At 36.5% G+C, this 21146-nt stretch overlaps 1 protein-coding gene and 1 long non-coding RNA gene across 13 annotated transcripts in view; one reads left to right on the forward strand and one right to left on the reverse strand.

The window, feature by feature from the left end:
* LOC140607997 (uncharacterized) overlaps positions 1-21146 on the forward strand; it is a 67326-nt gene that overhangs the window by 9806 nt on the left and 36374 nt on the right. The gene's annotated exons all lie outside the window — the stretch shown is intronic.
* Positions 17276-21146, reverse strand: part of SCEL (sciellin) — a 163731-nt gene continuing 159860 nt past the window's right edge. For 6 of the 12 annotated variants that reach the window (XM_072782708.1, XM_072782705.1, XM_072782700.1 and 3 more), the window contains 2 exons: positions 19469-19571; positions 18065-18758 (listed from right to left, as the gene is read on the reverse strand). In XM_072782708.1, the coding sequence (XP_072638809.1) occupies positions 18700-18758; positions 19469-19571 (162 nt within the window). In that variant the 3' untranslated portion in view covers positions 18065-18699. The other 6 variants (XM_072782703.1, XM_072782704.1, XM_072782702.1 and 3 more) reach the window with 4 other exon arrangements.

The following is a 21146-nucleotide window of genomic DNA, read 5'->3' on the forward strand; positions in this document are numbered from 1 at the left end:
CATGATGAGCACTGAGTCATGTACAGAATTGCTGAATCACTGTAGTGTATACCTGAAACTAACATTACACAGTATGTTGACTACACAGAATGAAAACTCTGAATAGATATATTCCCCAAGAACTTCAAAGATACACTTTTATCTCTTCTGGCACCAATTGGTACCAAGAAATCCAGGTGTAGGTACTCTGTCTTTTCTTCCTGGTACATTTTAAGAATATATTTGCATCTTGTTGTTTTATCTTAATATCTCTAATTGTACATTTACTTTTATTCATCTGGAGTGTACCTTCAATCTGACAGCCCGTGTTTTAGGTCTGCTCTGAAAAGTCTCGGTTTTTCTCTCTCCGCTTCTTGCTTCTGCCCCTGTTCACTTCTGGGATTCTGTGTGTGTGTGTGTGTGTGTGTGTGCATGTATATGCACATGTGTGTGCTTGTATGCTCCTGCCTGTTCGTTCATTCATTCATTCATTCATTCATTCATTTATAACTATTGCCATATCAAACTATCTCCATATCTCTTAACTGATCTCTCAAATGTTTTTTTTCTCTTTGCCTCTCTGCTATATTCCCGGTGAATGCCTTTGAATTACCTCCCAATTCATTCATTTATTTTGATTATTCCAGTTTAGTGTTCATCCACTCAACTGAGTTTTAAATATCATCCTTTTTTGCATAATTTCTCATTTTTTGGATTGATGCTGGTGTTTTTTTATATCTCTTTGATAATTCTAGATATCTTGAAGCTTCCTGAGATGGCACATCTATTTTTTATTTTGTGCAGAATGATTTTACTTCCCAATATTTGATTTTACTTAGTGTCATTCTTGGTGTTAATAATCTTTGTATGTTTTGAAATTTGGTTTTTAGATCCACCTTGAGTTGATGCTGCTTTTCTTTTTCTCTTACTCTTCTCTATTTAAAAGGTTTTGTGGTTGGGATGCCTGGGTGGTTCCGTGGTTGAGTGTCTGCCTTTGGTTCAGGGAGTGATCCCAGGGTCTGGGGATTGAGCGCCAAATCAGGCTCCCCACAGGGAGCCTGCTTTTCCCTCTCCCTATGTCTCTGCCCCTCTCAATCTGTTCCTCTCATGAATAAATAAATAAAATGGTTTTTTTTTAAACAAACAAAAGGTTCTGTGGTTGCCTCAACTCAGCCCCTAGGACCCACAGTCCAACACCAGATCTCCTCTTGATGATCGGGGTTCTTCTTCCACCATGATATGGGGAATAGCTTAAAGTGAGATTTGTTGGCTGCATGTATCATGAAGGCTGATCCTGTCCTGATGTCTGCCTTGGCACTCAAAGTCTTATTAGCTATAGCTCTGGGCAGAAAATGACAGTATCTTTTTGCAACCTCTCTTCCCAGGCTGGGGACAAAGGAAGGAGGAAAAGAGTGACTTGCCACTCCACCCCACATCTCCTCAGTCCTGGGAGCCTGTATCCTCACTGTCTTGGCCACACATGGTACTGAGAATAGAAATCCTGTGACTTCAGTTCCTGGTCCATAAAAAGGATTTTTTCTTTCTCCCAGTTTTATTCATTTGGATGTGAAATCTGTGGGTAGCTCAAAGTATGACCTTTGAATGTCACTTTGATAGGAAGTCTACACTCTTTTGTTACCTCATTTAAAAAAACAGCAACTAGTGTGTGCATGATAGCCCTACTCCACAGGAGACGTCTAGCTGTGTGCTGGCTCTCTGCAGGTCACCACCCCGCTTAGCCTCCAGCACACCATATACAGTGCACCATTTAATCGCTGTCATCCCTGATCACAGAGAGGAAGCTACAATGATTTTAAACTTCTCTCTCCATTGTAAAAACCAGAAGGTAAACTGCATAACATATTTTCTCACAAAAAGAAAGGTAAAAAATTTTTCGCATGCATTTAGGTATAGTGATATATCTTGTGTCAATCTAGAAGAGTCAACTGGGCAGTGGCAGCAGCTTCCTCTCTGCTTCTGCCTCCAAGGAATTGTAGCCTCATAACTCTTGATCTCCCACCCATTGGTCATGAGGGAGGGAAAGCTGATAAAAATCAAGCATTGGCTCGCCAAAGAAACCACAAACAACCCACTGTTTAATATGAGTTATAATGGATTTCGAAAGCTAGGATAAATGATACTTTTAAAATAAACATCTCAGAATCATACTTGTAATGTTTTTCTCCCCTTTCTTGGCAAAGAGTGGGTTGGAGAAGATGAGGGAGGTTTACATTTGGATTTGTTTTAAATTTTCAAAAAGCTGTTCTTTTAAATTTACCATCTGCTACTTCAGTGCTTCAAAGTGGCTATGGTAACTGTTCGGGGATACCAGACAGAAGCATGGTATAATCGGGTATGGCTTGACCCCTACTGTGCCTTTCTAATGGATGAAGACCAACTCATTGTGAGTCTTGTCACATTACAGAGAAACTTCTCTGCAAATATGTTAACACTTGGTTAATGCACAGCAGAGATAAGAATTAGTTGTAGACATTCTTGCAAATCATTTGAATTATGAGGTGATAATTCTGAGAAGAAAATTCTACCATCTTCCTGAGCTGGACTTCCACACATACTACAGTACTTCACCTGATCTTAAATAACACCAAGTAAATGTGCTTAAACCATGCAATTAATCTGTGCTTAAGAAAAAGTCATCCATACTGTCAGTTTTAAGATTCCATCCCTTTCCTAGAGATACTTTTATTTGAGTTGAAGAAACTACAAGAAATATATTGTTGATAGTGATGTTGATATGGTTATTTAGAGACTGTGATGTGTGCACTATGGTATAAACAAAAGAGCGTTACATTTGTGTCACTGAAAACTGGTGTTAATAGCATGGGAGAAAAGAGATCTCCACTAATATCATGAGTTTAACTTTATAATCTTGAATTGAACTGAAATATCAGTTCAAACTCATTTGCAGTACAAAATATTTATTTTTGGCACTATCTACTGAAATGATCTAGAGATACTGACCAACACAATAGTGATGAGTTACCCGAGTGCCTAGATTTTAGTCTTTGACTAGACCATTTTTTCACAAAAAGAGATTAGGGTTCTTGAAAAAAGTTGCTGGTGCGAAGTCTAAGGTAGGATATGTACTAGACTATCCTGAAACTTTTTTATCAAGGGCTAGTAGGATTGTGTCAAAAAGACCCAAGAGCTAACTTTAATAAGTTCCAACTGTCCAAAGATTACGTAACTCAAATGACAATAAGGACAATAAGTGCCGTGAACTGAAGCACATCAAATGTTTAATCTATGAGTTCAAAATGATACTTACATTCATAGATCATCTTTGGAGCATACAAGGGCTTTGAGTTATTATTTTGAAAGCTGGTAAATAAAGAAGAAAGTCTTTATTCTATCTTTTTTAATACAATTTAAGGGTAACCAAACTATTGATGAGATAAAGTATATTTTAATAGCTGTGGTCTTCACTAACGAAAAAGAAACAATAGAAGAGCATCACTTTTGGCAATCTCTGGCAAATTGCTAATACCCCAAAATGAAAGATATAATGTACTTCTGATGAAAGTACCCAATCCACTTTCTAAGTAGTCTTCACATACATATACCACACCAAACCACCACCACCACCACCACCGCCAACACCACCACCACCACCACCACCACCAAACCTGATATCTCAAGACATGGAAATACACAGGCCAAGAAACATGTATAAAACAAAACAAAACAAAAATTTAAACTGCAGGTGATTCTATGAGACAAGTAACCCAGCTTCTTCTCTTCCTCTCCCTTCTCCTTCTTCTACAACAAGTACAAAATTCCAAGGGAAAAAAAGAGATGGAAAGAATCTATAGATTAAAGGAGACAAGAGCGTGTTAGCCAAATGCAATGTATAGAGCTTTCTGAATCATGATTCAAACAAACTCAAATAGAGAGAAAACATTTATAGCAAAATCTGGGAAATGTGAGCACTGCTTGGATATTTGAGGAGACTACGGAATTAAAGCTTATTTGGGAGATATATTGGTGATATTGTGTCATGATTTAAAAGCATAAGCATGGTAAGTGTAATGCAGCAAGCATGCTATTTTGACTACCAGTGAACCAGTCTTCTGAGGCCTTTAGTAAGTGGGAGTAGGCTCATGGAGCTAGAAAGAAAGGGCTGCTGCTTCCTGTCGCCAGAAGAATAAACTATAACATGTATTTCAAATTTAGTTTTGGTTCACCCTGAGGCATGGACATGAGTAGTTTAACAAATTAATTGATAATGCTGTTACATCACATAGACAGTGGGAAAAGCATTCTCTCTGGCTGATTTTTCTCTCGTAATGAGAGTGTATTGAAACTTTGTAACAGATTCAAGCATCTAGATTTACAGAATAGAAGTAAACATTTCATGAAAGAGTTAAATATACAGACATATGCCTTCATCTTAGAATTTGGTGTTTGTTAGAAGTTCGTAGGATCCTAAGATTCTTCCCCTTTTCTCCCTAAATTAATCCAATACTGAGCTAGAAGACAACCATAAGAGTGCAAAATAATAAATAAAAAGAAATCTTTGAGGCTGATATTTTGAGACTTACATATTTTGTCTTCCTGCTGTATATATTTCCATATCAGTGTATCATGGAATTAAGCACTTGAGCAGTATACACCTATAGTATTTCTTAAATGAGTTTGCCTCACTTTCCCTAAGCTGTGACATCTCTGAAACAGTGAGATATAGATCCAGAAATGCATGTATGGAAAGTGAAGCAGTTGGTACTTGGTGAATGGACGTTACTATTACTGTATCAAATAAAAATACTATTGGCATTATCCTCTGATTTCCCCCATTTTCCTGTCTGTCAAAGAAAATCTGCATTGGGGAGCCAAATTTTCCACCTCTTCCAAGTTCCTAAAGGGGATGGATAATTTTGTGCTGAATTTAAGACTAAACTCTACTAAATAATGTGAGGAGAAAAAGGAGAGAGAAAAGGGGGAGGGCAATATTAAGGTACACTGGCAGTATAAGAGGATTTTTGAGGGGGGCAGGAAGGATTAGGAAGGGGGGAAGGAGATTTTAATAAAAGTAGATGTGGATTACTTGCCATCAGGAAAATACAAATCAAAACCACAATGAGATACCACCTCATACCAGTGAGAATGGGGAAAATTAACAAGGCAGGAAATAACAAATGTTGGAGAGGATGCACTGTTGGTGGGAATGCAAACTGGTACAGCCACTCTGGGAAACAGTGTGGAGTTTCCTTAAGAAGTTAAAAAATAGAGCTACCCTACAACCCAGCAATTGCACTACTGGGTATTTACCCTAAAGATACTGATGTAGTGAAATGCTGGGACACCTGCACCCCAATGTTTATAGCAGCAATGTCCACAATACCCAAACTGTAGAAGGAGCCAAGATGGATAAAGAAGATGTGGTGTGTGTGTGTGTGTGTGTGTGTGTGTGTGTGTGTGTGGAATATTACTCAGCCATGAAAAAGGATGAATACCCACCCTTTGCTTCAACATGGATGGAACTGGAGGATATTCTGCTGAGTGAAATAAGTCAATCAGAGAAGGACAATCATCATATGGTTTCACTTGTACGTGGAATATAAGAAATAGTAAAAGGTATTATAAGGGAAAGGAGGAAACTGAGTGGGAAAAAATTAGAGAGAAAGGCAAACCATGAGAGACTCTTAACTCCAGGAAACAAAAGGTTGCAGAAGGGGAGGAGGGTGAAGGGATGGGGTGACTGGGTGATGGGCAGTAAGGAGGGCACTTGATGGGATGAGCACTGGGTGTTATATGTTGGCAAATTGAATTTAAATTTAAAAAATTTTTAAAGATTATTTATTATTTATTCATGAGACACAGAGTGGGGGTGCAGAGACACAGGCAGAGGGAGAAGCAGGCTCCATGCAGGGAGCCCGACATGGGACTCCATCCTGGATCTCCAGGATCATGTCCTGGGCTGAAGGCGGTGTTAACTGCTGAGCCACCGGGCTGCCCTAAATTAAAAAAGTTTTTAAAAAGTAGATGTGGAGTATGTATTTGGATTCTCTCAAATGTCCTTTGAGAGTCACTAGTAAAATATAGAATTATTTTTAATTACATTTTAAGAATAGAACTATACTTCTTAAACATAGCGTTGTTGTGGGACTGAACCCTGAGTGTTTCTGAATTTACAAGCTTATATTATTATTTGCTTGAAAGCTGTATGCAGTAAAAGATCGACCTTGCCCAATGAGAGATTTGGCCTTTTCCTGTAGTTCCTGGGAGGTCTTTATAATGCTCTGTCTGCTAAGTGTATCTTTGTTTACCTGGAGGTCTTGGGCCACTCCAGATATTCTCAGCTAACACTGGTGGGGCTTTGGGCCACACAGTATCAGCTCTACCTCTAGTGGGGCTGGGGATTAAGGTCAACAATACAAGCAGCCAACCAAGTCCAGTGATGGAACCCCAGTAAAAACTTTGGACACCAAGGCTGGGATGGGCTTTCCCGGTTGTCACAACTCATTGTGTATTGTCACATATCATTGCTAGAAGAAACAGGAGTAATCCACACAAATCCACTGGGATAGGACAACTGAAGCTCTGTCTTTGCTGTTTCTTGGACACCCTAGGTGCCTCTTCCCCTGTCTGATATTAATCCATACTTTTTCGCTATAATAAACTGTGACCATGAGTATAATAGTTTTTCTGAGCCCTAGGAGTCTTTCTTGTAAATTACTGAAATGAACAGTGGTCTAGGAGAACTCTTGAACTTGCAGTAGGTGCCAGAAGTGAGGATGGTCTTGGAAACCTACACACTTTGCAGAAGTGCCTGACGATATATATTTCTACACAAAATGTAAAGTGAAGTGTTCCTGGAAAAGCCTTAAAGTGGAAAAGAAAATCAGATTTAGAAGGGAATGAGTCTAGAGTTGGAGGCCAATAAACTATATTTCTAGAAGAAATATTGGAATACATATTCAAAGTAGCAAAATGTGGAAAATAATGTGGCTTTCAAAGGAGTAAATCCTACTTTTTTTTTTTACAGTAGTGATATATATAGTCAACAGAGGTCATATAATGGATATAACACATATGAACTTTAGTAAAATTTTGATTTGATCCCAGGATTTGACTTTTTAAAGCATCTCATATTAAATGGGAACCAAAGAACTATATATTCAACTAATTCAATAATGACACATGGAGAGTATAAAAAGCAACTAACTCATGGAAAAAGAAATCTATACAAATGCAAGCTAGGACAGAACTTATTTTGTAAATATATGGCACAAGTTGATTTAGAATCATAAAACCACAAGATAAGTAGGAGTTAGCAGTGTGTCACTGTAATTCTAAAAGTTAATAAAATACCGAATTATCTAAATAAGAGAATAGCATGTGAGGCTTAGTCTGTCACTGTGTTCTATTCTGGTGAGATCATTTTTAGATTATTGTATTCACTTTAAACCCCACAGTTAGCAAAGAAACTTCAGCATGCTCGTTTCCAATCCCAGTTTTGCCACTGACAGACTGGCCGTATCACAGACCCATTCAGGAACTCGGACCCCCAATTCTCCTCATCCACAAATTCTGTAAATTGAAGACATCAGACCAGAATCATTCTCAAATGGCCACACAAATCTAAAATCATTTGTTCATCAGCAAAAGACATTAGTAACAATGACCATGGGGAATCTGATCACAATGCCTTTGTACACAGAGATATTTATAGGAGACTCTGCGCTACCATCCACTGATAAGCTATCACAGGGGATGGATGAGGAGCCCTCACTCCCGGGTTCTGTGCTGAGATTCCCATTGGCTCCCACAACCCACTTGTCCATCTTCCTTTAGTACTAGAAATCTCAAATTGTCATAGCAGACACGTGGCTAAGAACTACCCGTCTATCATGGGACATGAGCAACCAATTGGATGTGATAACAGGAACAGGGCAACTTTCATCACATTCTTTCTCTCTCCTCCCAGACAGAGCCACAGTTCTGCAGCTGGTGCACCAGTTTTGATCATGAGATACTAGGGGACAGCAGTGCAATAATATGCTCTAGACAATGTCGTGGACAGAGCCTATTTCTGTTTTACTATGAGAAAGAGAAAAAAGAATCTTGTCTGAACCACTATACTTCAGAGGTTCTTTGCTACAGCCATTCAGTTGTTCCCTAACTTGTTTAGAAACTGGGGCTTGAAAGAGTATGCAATCACACAAAAGCCTAAAATGTGGGGTTAGCTGATGGCAATCGAGAAGGAGGAAGTACATATTGCAAGCTGGAAATCCGGTACCCTCATTACACCATGGCCAAATGTTCCGGCAAGTTCTCACTTACCTTAGCAGCAGAGCCTGCGATTCTAGGGGAAGGGATGGAAAAAATTAAGAAAGAAAGAAACTAAAACTAAAGCCTATATTTTATTCAGAATTCTTCAGTTTTAACCTAAGTTTCTTTCTTTTTTTTTTGGTCCCAGGATCTCATTCATATACCACATTACGTTTATTTTTTTTTTAATTTTTATTTATTTATGATAGTCACACACAGAGAGAGAGAGAGAGAGAGAGGCAGGGACATAGGCAGAGGGAGAAGCAGGCTCCATGCACCGGGAGCCCGACGTGGGATTCGATCCCGGGTCTCCAGGATCGTGCCCTGGGCCAAAGGCAGGCGCCAAACCGCTGCGCCACCCAGGGATCCCCCCACATTACGTTTAGTCATCAGTTCTCCTGAGGCTCTTGTTGGCTGTGATGGTTTCTCAGACTTTATTGTATTTGCTGACTGACAATTTTGAGGAGTGTTGGCCCTTCAATTAAGATGTGTCTCATGTTTTTCTCATGATTCGATTGGGGTTATGTGTTTGGGGGAAGAAAATCAGAGAGCTATTGTGCCATACTCATCACCTTCTGTCAAGGATACATGTTAGCAATATGATTCATTGTCATTGATGTTCATCTTGATAAGCTGTCTGAGAAAGGTTTTATCAGGTCTCTCTACTGTCAAGTTACTCTTTTCTCTCCTTCCACACTGTACCATGGAAGGGAGTCACTATGAATAGCCCACACAGAAGTGGACAATTGTGCTCTACCTCTTGGAAGATAGAGGTCATATAAATTATTTGGAATTCTTCTGCATGGGGAGATCTGTGTCTCCTGCCTTTGTTGAATTTATTTAAACCAGCATGGACTTACAAATCTTCAATTTATGCTTTGGGTTATAATTCAATACTATATTATTTATTTAGTTCCTCAAATTATTCCAGCTTTCGCCATTGGAAACTCTTTCAGTTGAATTTTGTGTCCCTTTAACATATTCACATTGTGTGTGTGTGTGTGTGTGTGTGTGTGTGTGTGTGTGTGTGTGTGAGCACATATGTATTTGAACACTTTCTTATTTTCTAGCACTATAAGATGCTCCGGATTCATCTTACATACATCCTGCTCCAGTCCCAGAACCAGCCATTTCTCTAAGAAGCCTTAGTCCCTTTTATTGGAGAATGGCATTAGAAATCAAGATCTAGATATCAGCTATACGCATTGCTATCAGAGTTTCATTGCTTCTAGGCCCTCTCAGCTGACAGAACTAGAAAATATACGTGCATGTAGCATCCATGTATATGTACATATCTAGAAATATTTCTATATGTGATCATCTATACCTGTGTTAAACTAAACCTGAATCCATACCAATGTATTCATTATCACACAGATCATTCTAGCCTCTTCCCCTTGCTTATCTATAATCTCTCACTCCAACTGCGAGAAATCTGATCCCTACTATCCATTATGTACTTTTTAAAAAATATTTTATTTATTTATTGATGAGAGACACAGAGAGAGAAGCAGAGACACAGGCAGAGGGAGAAGCAGGCTCCCTGAAAGGAGTCTGAAGTGGGACTTGATCCCAGGACCCCAGGATGACAACCTGAGCCAAAGGCAGACACTCAACCACTGAGCCACCCAGGTGTCCCTAACCACTATTTACTTAACTATTCAATTCCAGCATATATTTATAATGGTTTCAGAGCTGTTAACCTGGACCCCATAGAAAACAACTTTATCAGCCAGAGTACAGAGTTCATGTACAGTTACTTTTGTCATTAGTCTTACAGGAGCCACTCATTTCCATAGTTACTTAGGTCAGCATTTTTCCACTTGGCCCCTTTAGTGAAATGGTGTCATACATTTGCAGTACAGTTAAATTATTTTGGCACATTCTGAATTCTATCCTGAGATCCCCTGCCCTGACCATCTAAATGGGATTCTAGATCTGCATGTAACAAGGTTCATTCTTTGTACTATAAAGTTCTATGGGTTTTGACAAACACATAGTGTCATTTATTCATCATTACAGTATCATATAGAACAGTCTGCTCTAAAAATTCCCTGTGCTCCACTTACTCAACTCTCCATCTCCCCAGACCCAATTTTCCTTGAACCCGGGCAATCACTGATCTGCCTACATTTCCCATGTTTCCGTCTTTTCCAGAATGTCATATAAATGGAATCATCGGTATGGAGTCTTTTTCAGACTGGCTTTATTCATGTATCAATACTGGTTTAAAAGTATCCATGTTTCTGCAGATTTGATCATTCACTGCTTAATGAGCCTGAAGGGCCCTTAAAGCTCATGAATTCTTTTTCTCTTGGGAAAGGAGGTAAAATTAACAAACTGTGACTGCCAAGAAAGTTATACTAAGATCTGAATGTTTTTTTCCACCAGATACATTATTCATATCGCAACAAGGGAAGAGAACATGTAATGTTTATAAAATTCCTACGAGAAGTCTCTCCTAGATCAGAAATGATGCTGACTCTTTCATGTTTCCACTTGGAAGACAGAAAGGGAATTAATCATTAGTGCTTCAAATGAAGTGAGGAAACGTCATACCCAGCCCATGATTTCCATTCTATTTGAGGGCTGATTCAGATTTCCCTCTCTCCCATCGTCTCCTTTGGCACAGTCACCAGAACCTACCTGTTAGCTCCATTATCCAAGTGAGCACTTCATCATGAGGTCCAGGATTTCAGGAGCCATTTGGTGTAATCCACCCCATGCAGAGATTTCTTGAAAGCTATGAGTAATATTTGAATATTGTTTTGCACAAGGAATAGAGGAAGCTTAAAAAGTTTTGCTACTTAAGTTTCTGGCATCCTTGAATTTCCATCTTATTATGTTTAAAGGGGGATAATTCTCTGACTTTGGCCAATGCTAAGGTCTAGTAACTATGTTTTATTTCTTTCTTGGGTCTTACTGCTCTCAGAAATTACTGTGTTTATTTTCTGTCTTTCAAACTGCTCCTTTAGAATATAAGTTCCATGAAGGCAGGAACCTTGACTGTTTTAGTCATCACTAAGATCTGGAACACAGGATCTAAATGAAGATTTTTAGGTTTATTGAATAATAGAACAAATGAATGAATGAATGAATGGATGGATGAATAATGATAGATTATAAGCCATGTTTTTTTTATATAGCACCTGGAACAACCTAACAATTCAATGTTATAAGAAGAATGTATCAAGAAACTACAGAGGCAATGATGTTAAAACATCTTTCTCATATCATTCATAAGGCAATTGTGATATTTAGTTTCTTCTCTTCTAGTGTAAAACTGAAACCATTTCTCTGACTCATGTATTTGAACATTTCAGCAATATCTCTCAGAGCCATACCTCTCAAGTGATAGGACAAAGATCCAGTAAATAAGGTTCAGATGGTGCCAAACATTTGTACTGCGATAAAGCCAACATGCTATTCATATAATCATACAAGAAGATATAACATGTGTAAATATTCATGAAACCAACATAGGAGCACCAAAATATATAAAGCAAGTATTAACAGACTTCAGTGAGAAATAGACAGCAATTCAATAATAGCAGAGGACTTTAATAGCCCACTTACATCAATAGATAAATCATCCAGACAGAAAATCAATAAGGAAACATCTGCTTCAAATGACATGTTAGACCAGAAGGACTTAACAGATATATACAGAACATTTTATTCAAAAGCAATAGAATATACGTTCTTTCTAAGTGTACATGGAAAGTTTTCCAGTAGAAATTATATTTTAGTCAACAAAACAAGCTTAGTAAATTTAAGAGGATCAAAATCATATCAGCTATCTTTTCCAAGCACAATGATATGAAACTAAAAATTAATTCCACAAAGAAAACTGGAAAATCCACAAATATGTGGAGATTAAGCAACATGCCACTGAATAGGTCAAAGAGAAATCAAAAGAAACTGAAAAATACTTTGAGACAAACAAAAATGGAAATGTAGCATACCAAAATTTGTGAGGTGCAGCAAAAGAGTTCTAAAAGGGAGGTGCATAGCGACAGATGCTTACCTCAAGAAACAAGAAAAGTCTTAACTAAACTACCTAACATTATAGCTCAAGGAATCAGAAAAAATAAGAACAAAGTCCAAAATTAGTAGAAGAAAGAAAATAACAAAGATTAGAGCAGAAATAAATGAAATGGGACTGAAAAGACAATAGGAAAAAAATCAATAAAATTAAGAGCTGATTCTTTGAAAAGATAAACAAAATTGACAAGCTTTTAGCTAGATTCACCAAGAAAGAGGACTCAAAGAAATTAAATCAGAAATGAAAGAAGAGATGTTACACTGATAGCACAGGAATACAAAGAATCATAAGAGACTAGTATGATTAATAATATACCAACAAATTGCACGACTTGGAAGAAATGGATAAATTCTTGGAAGCCTACAACTTAACAAGACTGAATAATGATGACATAAAAAAATCTGAACAGACCAGGTACTAGTAAGAAGATTGAATCAGTAATCAAAAACCTAACAACCAAAAGTCCAGGACCAGATGATTGGTGAATTACACCAAATATTTAAAGTAGAATAATACCAATTCTCCTCACACTCTTCTAAAAAAAATAGGAGAGAACTCTTCCAAACTCATTTATGAGGCCAATATTACCCTCATAGCAAACTAGATAAGGATGCCACAAATTATATGCCAATATCCCTGCTGGATATAGATGCAAAAAGTCCTCACCAAAATATTAGCAAACTGAATTCAACAATAGATTAAAAGGATCATACATGATTATACCATGATCAAGTGGGATTTATTCCAGGGACACAAGGATAGTCAACATCCACAAATCAGTCAATGTGATATACCACCTTAACAAAATGAAAAATAAAAATCATATGATCATTTCAATAAATATGGGAAGGCATTCAACACATGCAACATCCTTTATGATAAAAACTCTCTCAGCAAAGTGGCCAAAGAGAGAATGTAATAAAGGCTATATATGACAGTGCACAGCTAAATCATACTCAACAGTAAAAACTGAAAGCTTTTCCTCTAAGATCAGAACAAGATAAGCATACCAATGCTCATCAGTTTTATTCAACATAGCATTGGAAGTCCCAGCCAGAGCAATTAGGCTAGAAAAAGAAATAACAGGCATCCAAATTGGAAAGAAGTGTCACCATTTGCAGATGACATATTATATATAAAAAACCCTAGATACTCCGTCAAGAAACTGATAGAACTAAAAAAGAACAACAACAACAAAACCCCCAAACCTGTTAGAACTAGTAAATGCCTTCAATAAAGTTGCAAGAGAGAGAATCAATACACAAAACTCTTTTGCATTCCTATATACCAGATAACCACGATGAGATGTCACACCTGTTAGAATGACTATGATCAGTAAGAAAAGAAATAACAAGTATTGGTGAGGCTATGGAGAAAAGGAAACCCCTATTGGTGGGAATATAAACTGGTGCAGCCACTGTGGTAAATGTCAATTTATTTGGTCAAATTTTTTCCTCAAAAAATTAAAAATAGGCACACCTGGATGGTACAGTTGGTTAGGCATCCAACTCTTAGTTCCAGATCAAGTTGTGATCTCAGGGTTGTGAGATCAAGCCCTGTGGCAGGCTCTGCCCTTGAGTTTCTTTCTCCTTCTCCCTCTATCTCTCCCCCCACCTCACTCTGTCTCTCCCTCCCTCTCTCTCTCTCTGTCTCTCTTTCAAATAAATAAATAAAGTTTCTAAAGAAACTAAAAATAGAACTACCCTATAGGGGCGCCTGGATGGCTCCGTTGATTAAGCATCCAACTCTTAGTTTCAGTTTAGGTCACGACCTGAGGGTGGTGAGATTGAGCACTGCAGTGGGCACAGTGCTCAGTGGGGAGTCTGTTTGAGATTCTCTCTCTCTCCCTCTCCCTTTACCCCTCCCTACTCACACTCTCTAAAATAATGAATGAATAAATAAATAAATAAATAAATAAATAAATAAATAAATAAAAATACCCTATTATCCAGCAACTCCACTTCTTGGTATTTTAGAAAGAAAGAAAAGAAAGAACGAAAAGAAAGAAAAGAAAAGAAAAGAAAAGAAAGAAAGAAAGAAAGAAAGAAAGAAAGAAAGAAAGAAAGAAAAAGAAAGAAAAGAAAGAGAAAGAAAGAAAATGCAATTTGGAACAACATAGATGGACCTCAAGGTCCATGCTAAATGAAGTAAGTAGAGAGAATAACAAACACAGTATGATCTCTCTTATATGTAGAATCTTAGAAAAACAAAAACAACAAAAACAACAGAGATACAGAAAACAGATGGGTTGTTAACATATGCAAGAGTTGGGGTGGGGTAGGAAAAATGGGTGTACAGGGTCAAAAAGTAAAAAGAAAAAAGAAAAACATATAAAACATTCAACAGCCCCTAGGCATCTAAAAAAAGCTCAGAATGGGGTAAGCACCAAGATACAGATGCAGTGAAACCCTGGGACACCTGCACCCCAATGCTTATAGCAGCAATGTCCACAATAGCCAAACTGTGGAAGGAGCCTTGGTGTCCATGGAAAGATGAATGGATAGAGAAGCTGTGGTCTATGTATACAATGGAATATTACTCAGCCATTAGAAACAACAAACACCCACCATTTGCTTCGACATGGATAGAACTGGAGGGTATTATGCTGAGCGAAATAAGTCAATCGGAGAAGGACAAACATTATATGGTATCATTCATTTGGGGAATGTAAAAAATAGTGAAAGGGAATAAAGGAGAAAGAAGAAAAAATGAGTGGGAAATATCAGAAAGGGAGACAGAACATGAGAGACTCCTAACTCTGGGAAACAAACAAGGGGTGGTGGAAAGGGAGGTGGGCGGGGGGTGGGGGTGACTGGGTGACGGGCATTGAGGGGGGCACTTGATGGGATGAGCACTGGGTGTTATGCTATATGTTGGAAAATTGAACTCCAATTAAAAAAAAGTCAAAAAAAATAAAAATTAAATTAAAATTAAAAAAAAAAGAATGGGGTAAACAGCAGGAATAGATTCAAAGATCCATATAGTGTTTGAGCTGGTAGGTACATGTTCTAAGTGTGCTAAGTCTCAGATTTTATTTTTATTAAAAAATTTTTTTATTAAGTAAACTCTCACCAATATGGGGCTTGAACTCATAACCTCAAGATCAAGAACCTCACAATTCACTGCCTGAACCAGCCAGGCACCCCTAAATCTCACATTTTAAATAGTAAATAGAAACAGCATACCCAAATTAACAGATATTTATGGGTGCCCCTGGGAAAGGCTGAGTACTTAAGAATAGGTGGAACTCTAAAAGCAACTTATTTACATTGTTACAAAATAACCAGTAAATTCAGCAGTACACACACACACAAATAAAAATCAACATCATTATTGTTAGTTTGCCATAATGTAGACCAAACAGTCACTTGTTTTGGTAGAGTTCTGAATCAAGCTGAGTAGGAAAATGTTCCAAACACTCATGATTGTCTATGGTAGTAAACAAGCCAGATATCACAGTGACAGTGTGAGCTGGGTCAGATCTTTCACTCATATCTAAGTGCAGGAGTGATTGCCATCAAACAAATAGGGTGTACAAATTACTTCTTGAATAAGCTTAGCCTTATTTCCTAGCCTTATTAAAAGAAAGAATACTATCTTAACAAATCCTATCACTGAGATTATTATATTTCTTCCATTTTGCTTTCTTTGAAGGATATTGTCCTGTTGCAGCAATTAATTCTTTTGAGAGGTATCTCTTAATTAGCAATAGAATTCAGGACCTGGTATTCTGAGATTTAGGCAATTGTGTACAGGAAAGGTATGCCAGTAATAACATAATTAATTGGCAGCAAAAAAAAAAAAAGTGATCTTCCAAATTGTCTTAGAAATCTGTATTCTGATGGTGCAAATAAACCCAGACATAATGAAGTGGTCTTAGTGAATTGGAAGGCCTGCTCTCTCTACTCTGTATTTATTCCATTTTTATAACAGCTTTTAGGTTTAATTTAATACATTATTATAGAAAAAAAGGGGCCATTAAACAGCTACAAAAAAAAGTGAGAAATATGTTCCTTTTAAGTTTTTTTTTAAATGGAGCATTAAAAAGTAGAATACTTCTAAAATGATATTCAAATGATTTTTAATTACTACAAAGGCATTGAGATGTTAATACACTTTATATAAAAGGGAGGAATACGATTCCATCCGTCCTTTTCTGCCACAAATTCCAACCCTAAGAAAATTATTTCTTTTGATCCACTCTGATAGCATGTAATAAAAGAACAATAAAACATATGGCTCAATTACCACTGCTTCTCATCAAGCACGAATTAATGAATATCAAATTATTATTAATTGTTTTTTCTGGCTTCTTCTCCATAGGACCACAATTATACATTGCTGTATTTTGATAAGCGTTTTGTGTTTAACACTTTGTGGACCAGTCTCTAAGAGGAGCAGATGCTTGAACCATTACACAGAAGAATAATTCTTTAAATTTATCAACATTTGGAAAATACATGATGATCATTTAATCTCCCTAGTCGATGTCAGTTTTTTACAACTACCTTAAGCTTCCTTAAAATTTCACCCTCTCTTCAATGTTCTGGATGCCTTCCTTTGAGAAAGCAGTTGCTATATGCATATAAAATAGTTTATAAGTTCAATTCCTCACAAAAATACTAGTACCTGACTTAAGATTATTGAATTTTAAATTCCTCAAGAAAAAGCTCCTTAAAAATAAAAGCTATAGGGTGTTTGGGTGGCTAAGTCAGTTAAGCAACCCACTCTTGATTTCAGCTCAGGTCATGATCTCAGGGTCTTGAGATCAAACCCTGTGTTGGGATCTGTGCAGTCTATGAAGCCTGCTTGTGATTCTCTCTCTCCCTTCCCCCTTCCCCCTCCACTAGCACACACACATGTGTTTCTCTCTCTCTCAAAAATAATAATAATAACAATAATAATAAAAATAAAAGCTCAATGTCAGTGAATGATATTTATAGAAATTCCACAAAAAGATTCTATGTAACTGGTAGTTCATTTTATTTTTATTTATAAGCTGTCTGTGACCATAAAGTGCTATGTAATATGAGTAGATGCAACAAGCAAAAGCATATGTCTTTATAATCCACAACCATTATTTCTCAGAGATTATGCATATACTTGGATTTTGAAATGCATGCAAAGAAAATTTAGCAATTTTAATACGTAAACTACACAAGTCATGTGATTTTACCCATTACCCATAAATCCATGTTTTTGTTTTTAAAACATTCAATAAAAATTACAACTGTGGAAAATTGAAAGATAACATCAACATTTCTTTTATACACAAAAGAAACATATCTTTCTTTTTTTTGACAGTTTGTCAGGGTGTCAATAATGTCTGTAAATCCAAATCCTTACAGAAACAAAGATGAGAAAAAAGGAAACTTGTCTATAATGGCAACTACGATGCACAGCCCATATAAAGAACAGAGATGGAACTAGATAAGGTTGACATAGCTCACTGCCATCAGAAGCATAATTCCTTTGACAATAGTGACTGGAACCACTTGAATTTTTCATAGCTAAATCTAGCCAGATACCAGATGGTTTCCTTTATGTATATGACCTTATTTAAGGCAATTAGATTACTTATGCAATAGTAGAATTGTTAATTCTATATAAGAGTCAATCTTCAGTGTAAAAGCTTTTCTAGATTACATATTCTTAAAATAAAATTTTAATTTCCTAATGAATGCTTTTATCTTGATTTCCATGTGCCAGAATTATTGAATCCACTTTGCTGAAAATTTTAAAGAAAATAACAGTTAGAAATACAACTTCAATACAAACATAAGCCTGTAATTAAACATTTTTAAATAACTATTCATCAATGGGGTAGTTATGGGTTAAGCATTTTATTTTTCCTTTCTACTGCATTCATTACTGTGGCTTTTGGTCATATACCATAAATACAAAGTACCAAGGCCTGATACTTTTATTTATGAGATGCCTGAGAGTCATGTCTTCACAATGATATGTATTATAAAAAATGCAATGCCTAGGGAGTGCACATAGACAAGGAGAAAGACATAAAAACTTCTGAGTCTTTTGGTAATCATATCTCCTAGGCCATTCCATGGATTTCTAGAAGACTGAAAGTTTTAAAGTTGCCACCATGCATATCCAGGCCTTCGATATAATACTGGATCATGATAAGCCTGCTAAGTTAGAAAGAAAATGAAATATGGGAACTGGCTGAAGCAAGCAGAAAACGAAAAGTAAATACAATTGGGTTTGCTCCTTGTAATTGATACTGCAGCCCGATGGAACGTGTGTTTCTAAGTATTTCTCAGATCATTTTCCAGATGTGGCCTCCCAGTATGCCATTAATATCACATATTGGTCATTAAATTCCACATTTTGGATCCCATGTAAGAATCACACATGCTCCTCTTTTATTCACCACGCCAATAAGGTGTCAGGAAACTTGTCCTCACATAGTGCTGTTGACCACCTATCAATAGTATCTCGGTTATTCCGTCTACTTACCATTGAATTAAAAATAAAATGCTGATACTGGCTATTAAAAACTAATCAAGTTTGATATGATTTTATGTTGCTAACTTAGTATACATTGTGCATAACTTTTAGATCAACTTTTAAAGTATTCACAGTTTAAAGAAAAGGAGTTAAAAATACAAGTCTTTAGTGTTTTCTTCTTATATCATTTATACCACTCAAGAGCCCATATTAAATTCATAAAAATACTTAGATGCTATATTTAATATAGAATTATATAGAACTAGCTCTAAGCTTTTCATTTAAAAATAACATTAAAAAGTATTTAGTGTAATAACCAAATTAGGTACAAAAGTATATTTCAATACAAATACAAAAGGTCATTCACAGAAATGGACTTCAAACAATTATTTGAGCAAAGAAGATCTTTATTTTTGTTTGGAAAAAATAAAAAATGTTCCAAAATAAATGACCTCTTTCCTTAGTTGTATTATGCCTGGTCTGATATCAGGAGATAATAATATATGGTGACTGTTTTTATGCCATAAAATCCTATCATAGTATAAACTACCTTCAGCTGAAATCTTAACTAAATATAATTAATAACATATTTTTACTTTATTGAAATCCCTCATTTCAACAATATTAAGTGCTCATTAATATTATTAGTAAAAGTGATGATTGTTTAAAGCGTGTAACACTTACCCATAACTTTAGAGTAGCAAGGTTCACAGTGTATTGTCTGTCTGTAAATCCAAATACTGTCACCTGCTTGCAGGTTTTCCAAAGGCCGTTTGCATATTTCACACTAAAGAAAAAAACAATACATGAAGTTTACACACATTATATAGGAAGTCTTTATTCTCAGTATATCAGGATAGAAAAGCCCTTTCAATTTACCCAGTACCATCATCCATAACAACACTCAGATGAAAGAGAACCCTCAGGGAAAATGAGAATGTACCTGTCCAGGATCCTAATATTGAACGTTTCAAATAAATTCTCACATCTCTCTACTCTGAAAAATGTGTATTTCAGGGCATATATAGCACTGAAGCTTCTACTTAGTTAACAATACAGTAAATATAAATTTTCAAAAATTGGTTATGCCAAGGATAAGATCACCACTCAATATCTCAAACAAAAGCACAGAGTATATTTATTTGCTTACTAAGGGAGAGTTATGCTGTCCAATAACAGTCTCACTAGACAAAACCAGACTTCTGTTTTTACAGAAGTTTTGTATTGTGTTGGTTATGGAGGTAGAAAAGGGTTGACCTGTGTTCTTTAGAAATAAGTTCACTGCCAAACAGCTTAATTTCAAGCATGAGACTGTCGTTGAGATGACTTTCAGAGGTGAGTTCATGGAAGCAAATATTCACTGATCAATTCGGTATGTTTAAACCAGTCCAGGTGGTTCTCCATAAGAAAGCTATAAGAGTAATACATCTTCTCTGAGGAGTATGGGGACATTTTTATTCTCGGTAGTATTTTATAATTAAATTGAAAGTGGAAATAAATCTTCCGAAATACAATAAATGGAAATTGTTGTTTAACAAATGAAATAATTGGGAAAATTCTCTTATTTTAAGAAGTTTTCTATATGATAACTTTATTTTTTTAAGAATTTATTTATTTATTTGAGAGACAGAGTGAGCAAGAGAAGAGAGAGCACAAGCAAGGGGCAGGGCAGAGGGAGAGGCAGGAACAGACTCCCCCTGAGCAGGGAGCCTGATGTGGAACTCGATCCCAGGACCCTGGGATCATGACCTGCACTGAAGGCAGACACTTAACCAACTGAGCCACCCCAGCACCCTGGATAATAATTTTAAATAAAGAGTTGTAGACTAACTTTTATTTTATTGAGTAAATTTTCATAACTAAAAGGAAATTTCATTTTCTCTTAATTAAGTAATTATGCAATTTTCACATTTTATTTTAAATGGAATTCTCTATATTATGGCCTAAAATTGGATATTTTTTCTCAAAATGAGGCATCATACATCTGATTGCTATGTGTCACTTTCTAAAGCTACCTGAAGGAGAAGCAATCACTTGTCCAAGTATTACAGGTACTTGATCACATTAGATAATGTTTATCAACCGCAGAATGTCAGCACAGAAAGGACCCTTGGATTTATGCAAGTGATTCTTCAATTGGCTGCCCTTAGATCTATCTAAGGAGCTTTTAAAAATGCCAATGCCAAAAAAAATAAAAATTAAAAAAAAATGCCAATGCCCAGGAGTCACTTTCAAGATTTTTTATTTAGTTGGGCCAGTCCTAAGCATTCTATTTTTCTCCTAATTGCCCCCAGATGATTATAATGTACAGCCAGAGTTGAGAACTACTTGTCTAGTCAGCTACCTCATTTCACAAATAAGG

Source organism: Canis lupus, chromosome 17, assembly GCF_048164855.1.
Source record: "Canis lupus baileyi chromosome 17, mCanLup2.hap1, whole genome shotgun sequence".
Classification (NCBI taxonomy): domain Eukaryota; kingdom Metazoa; phylum Chordata; class Mammalia; order Carnivora; family Canidae; genus Canis; species Canis lupus.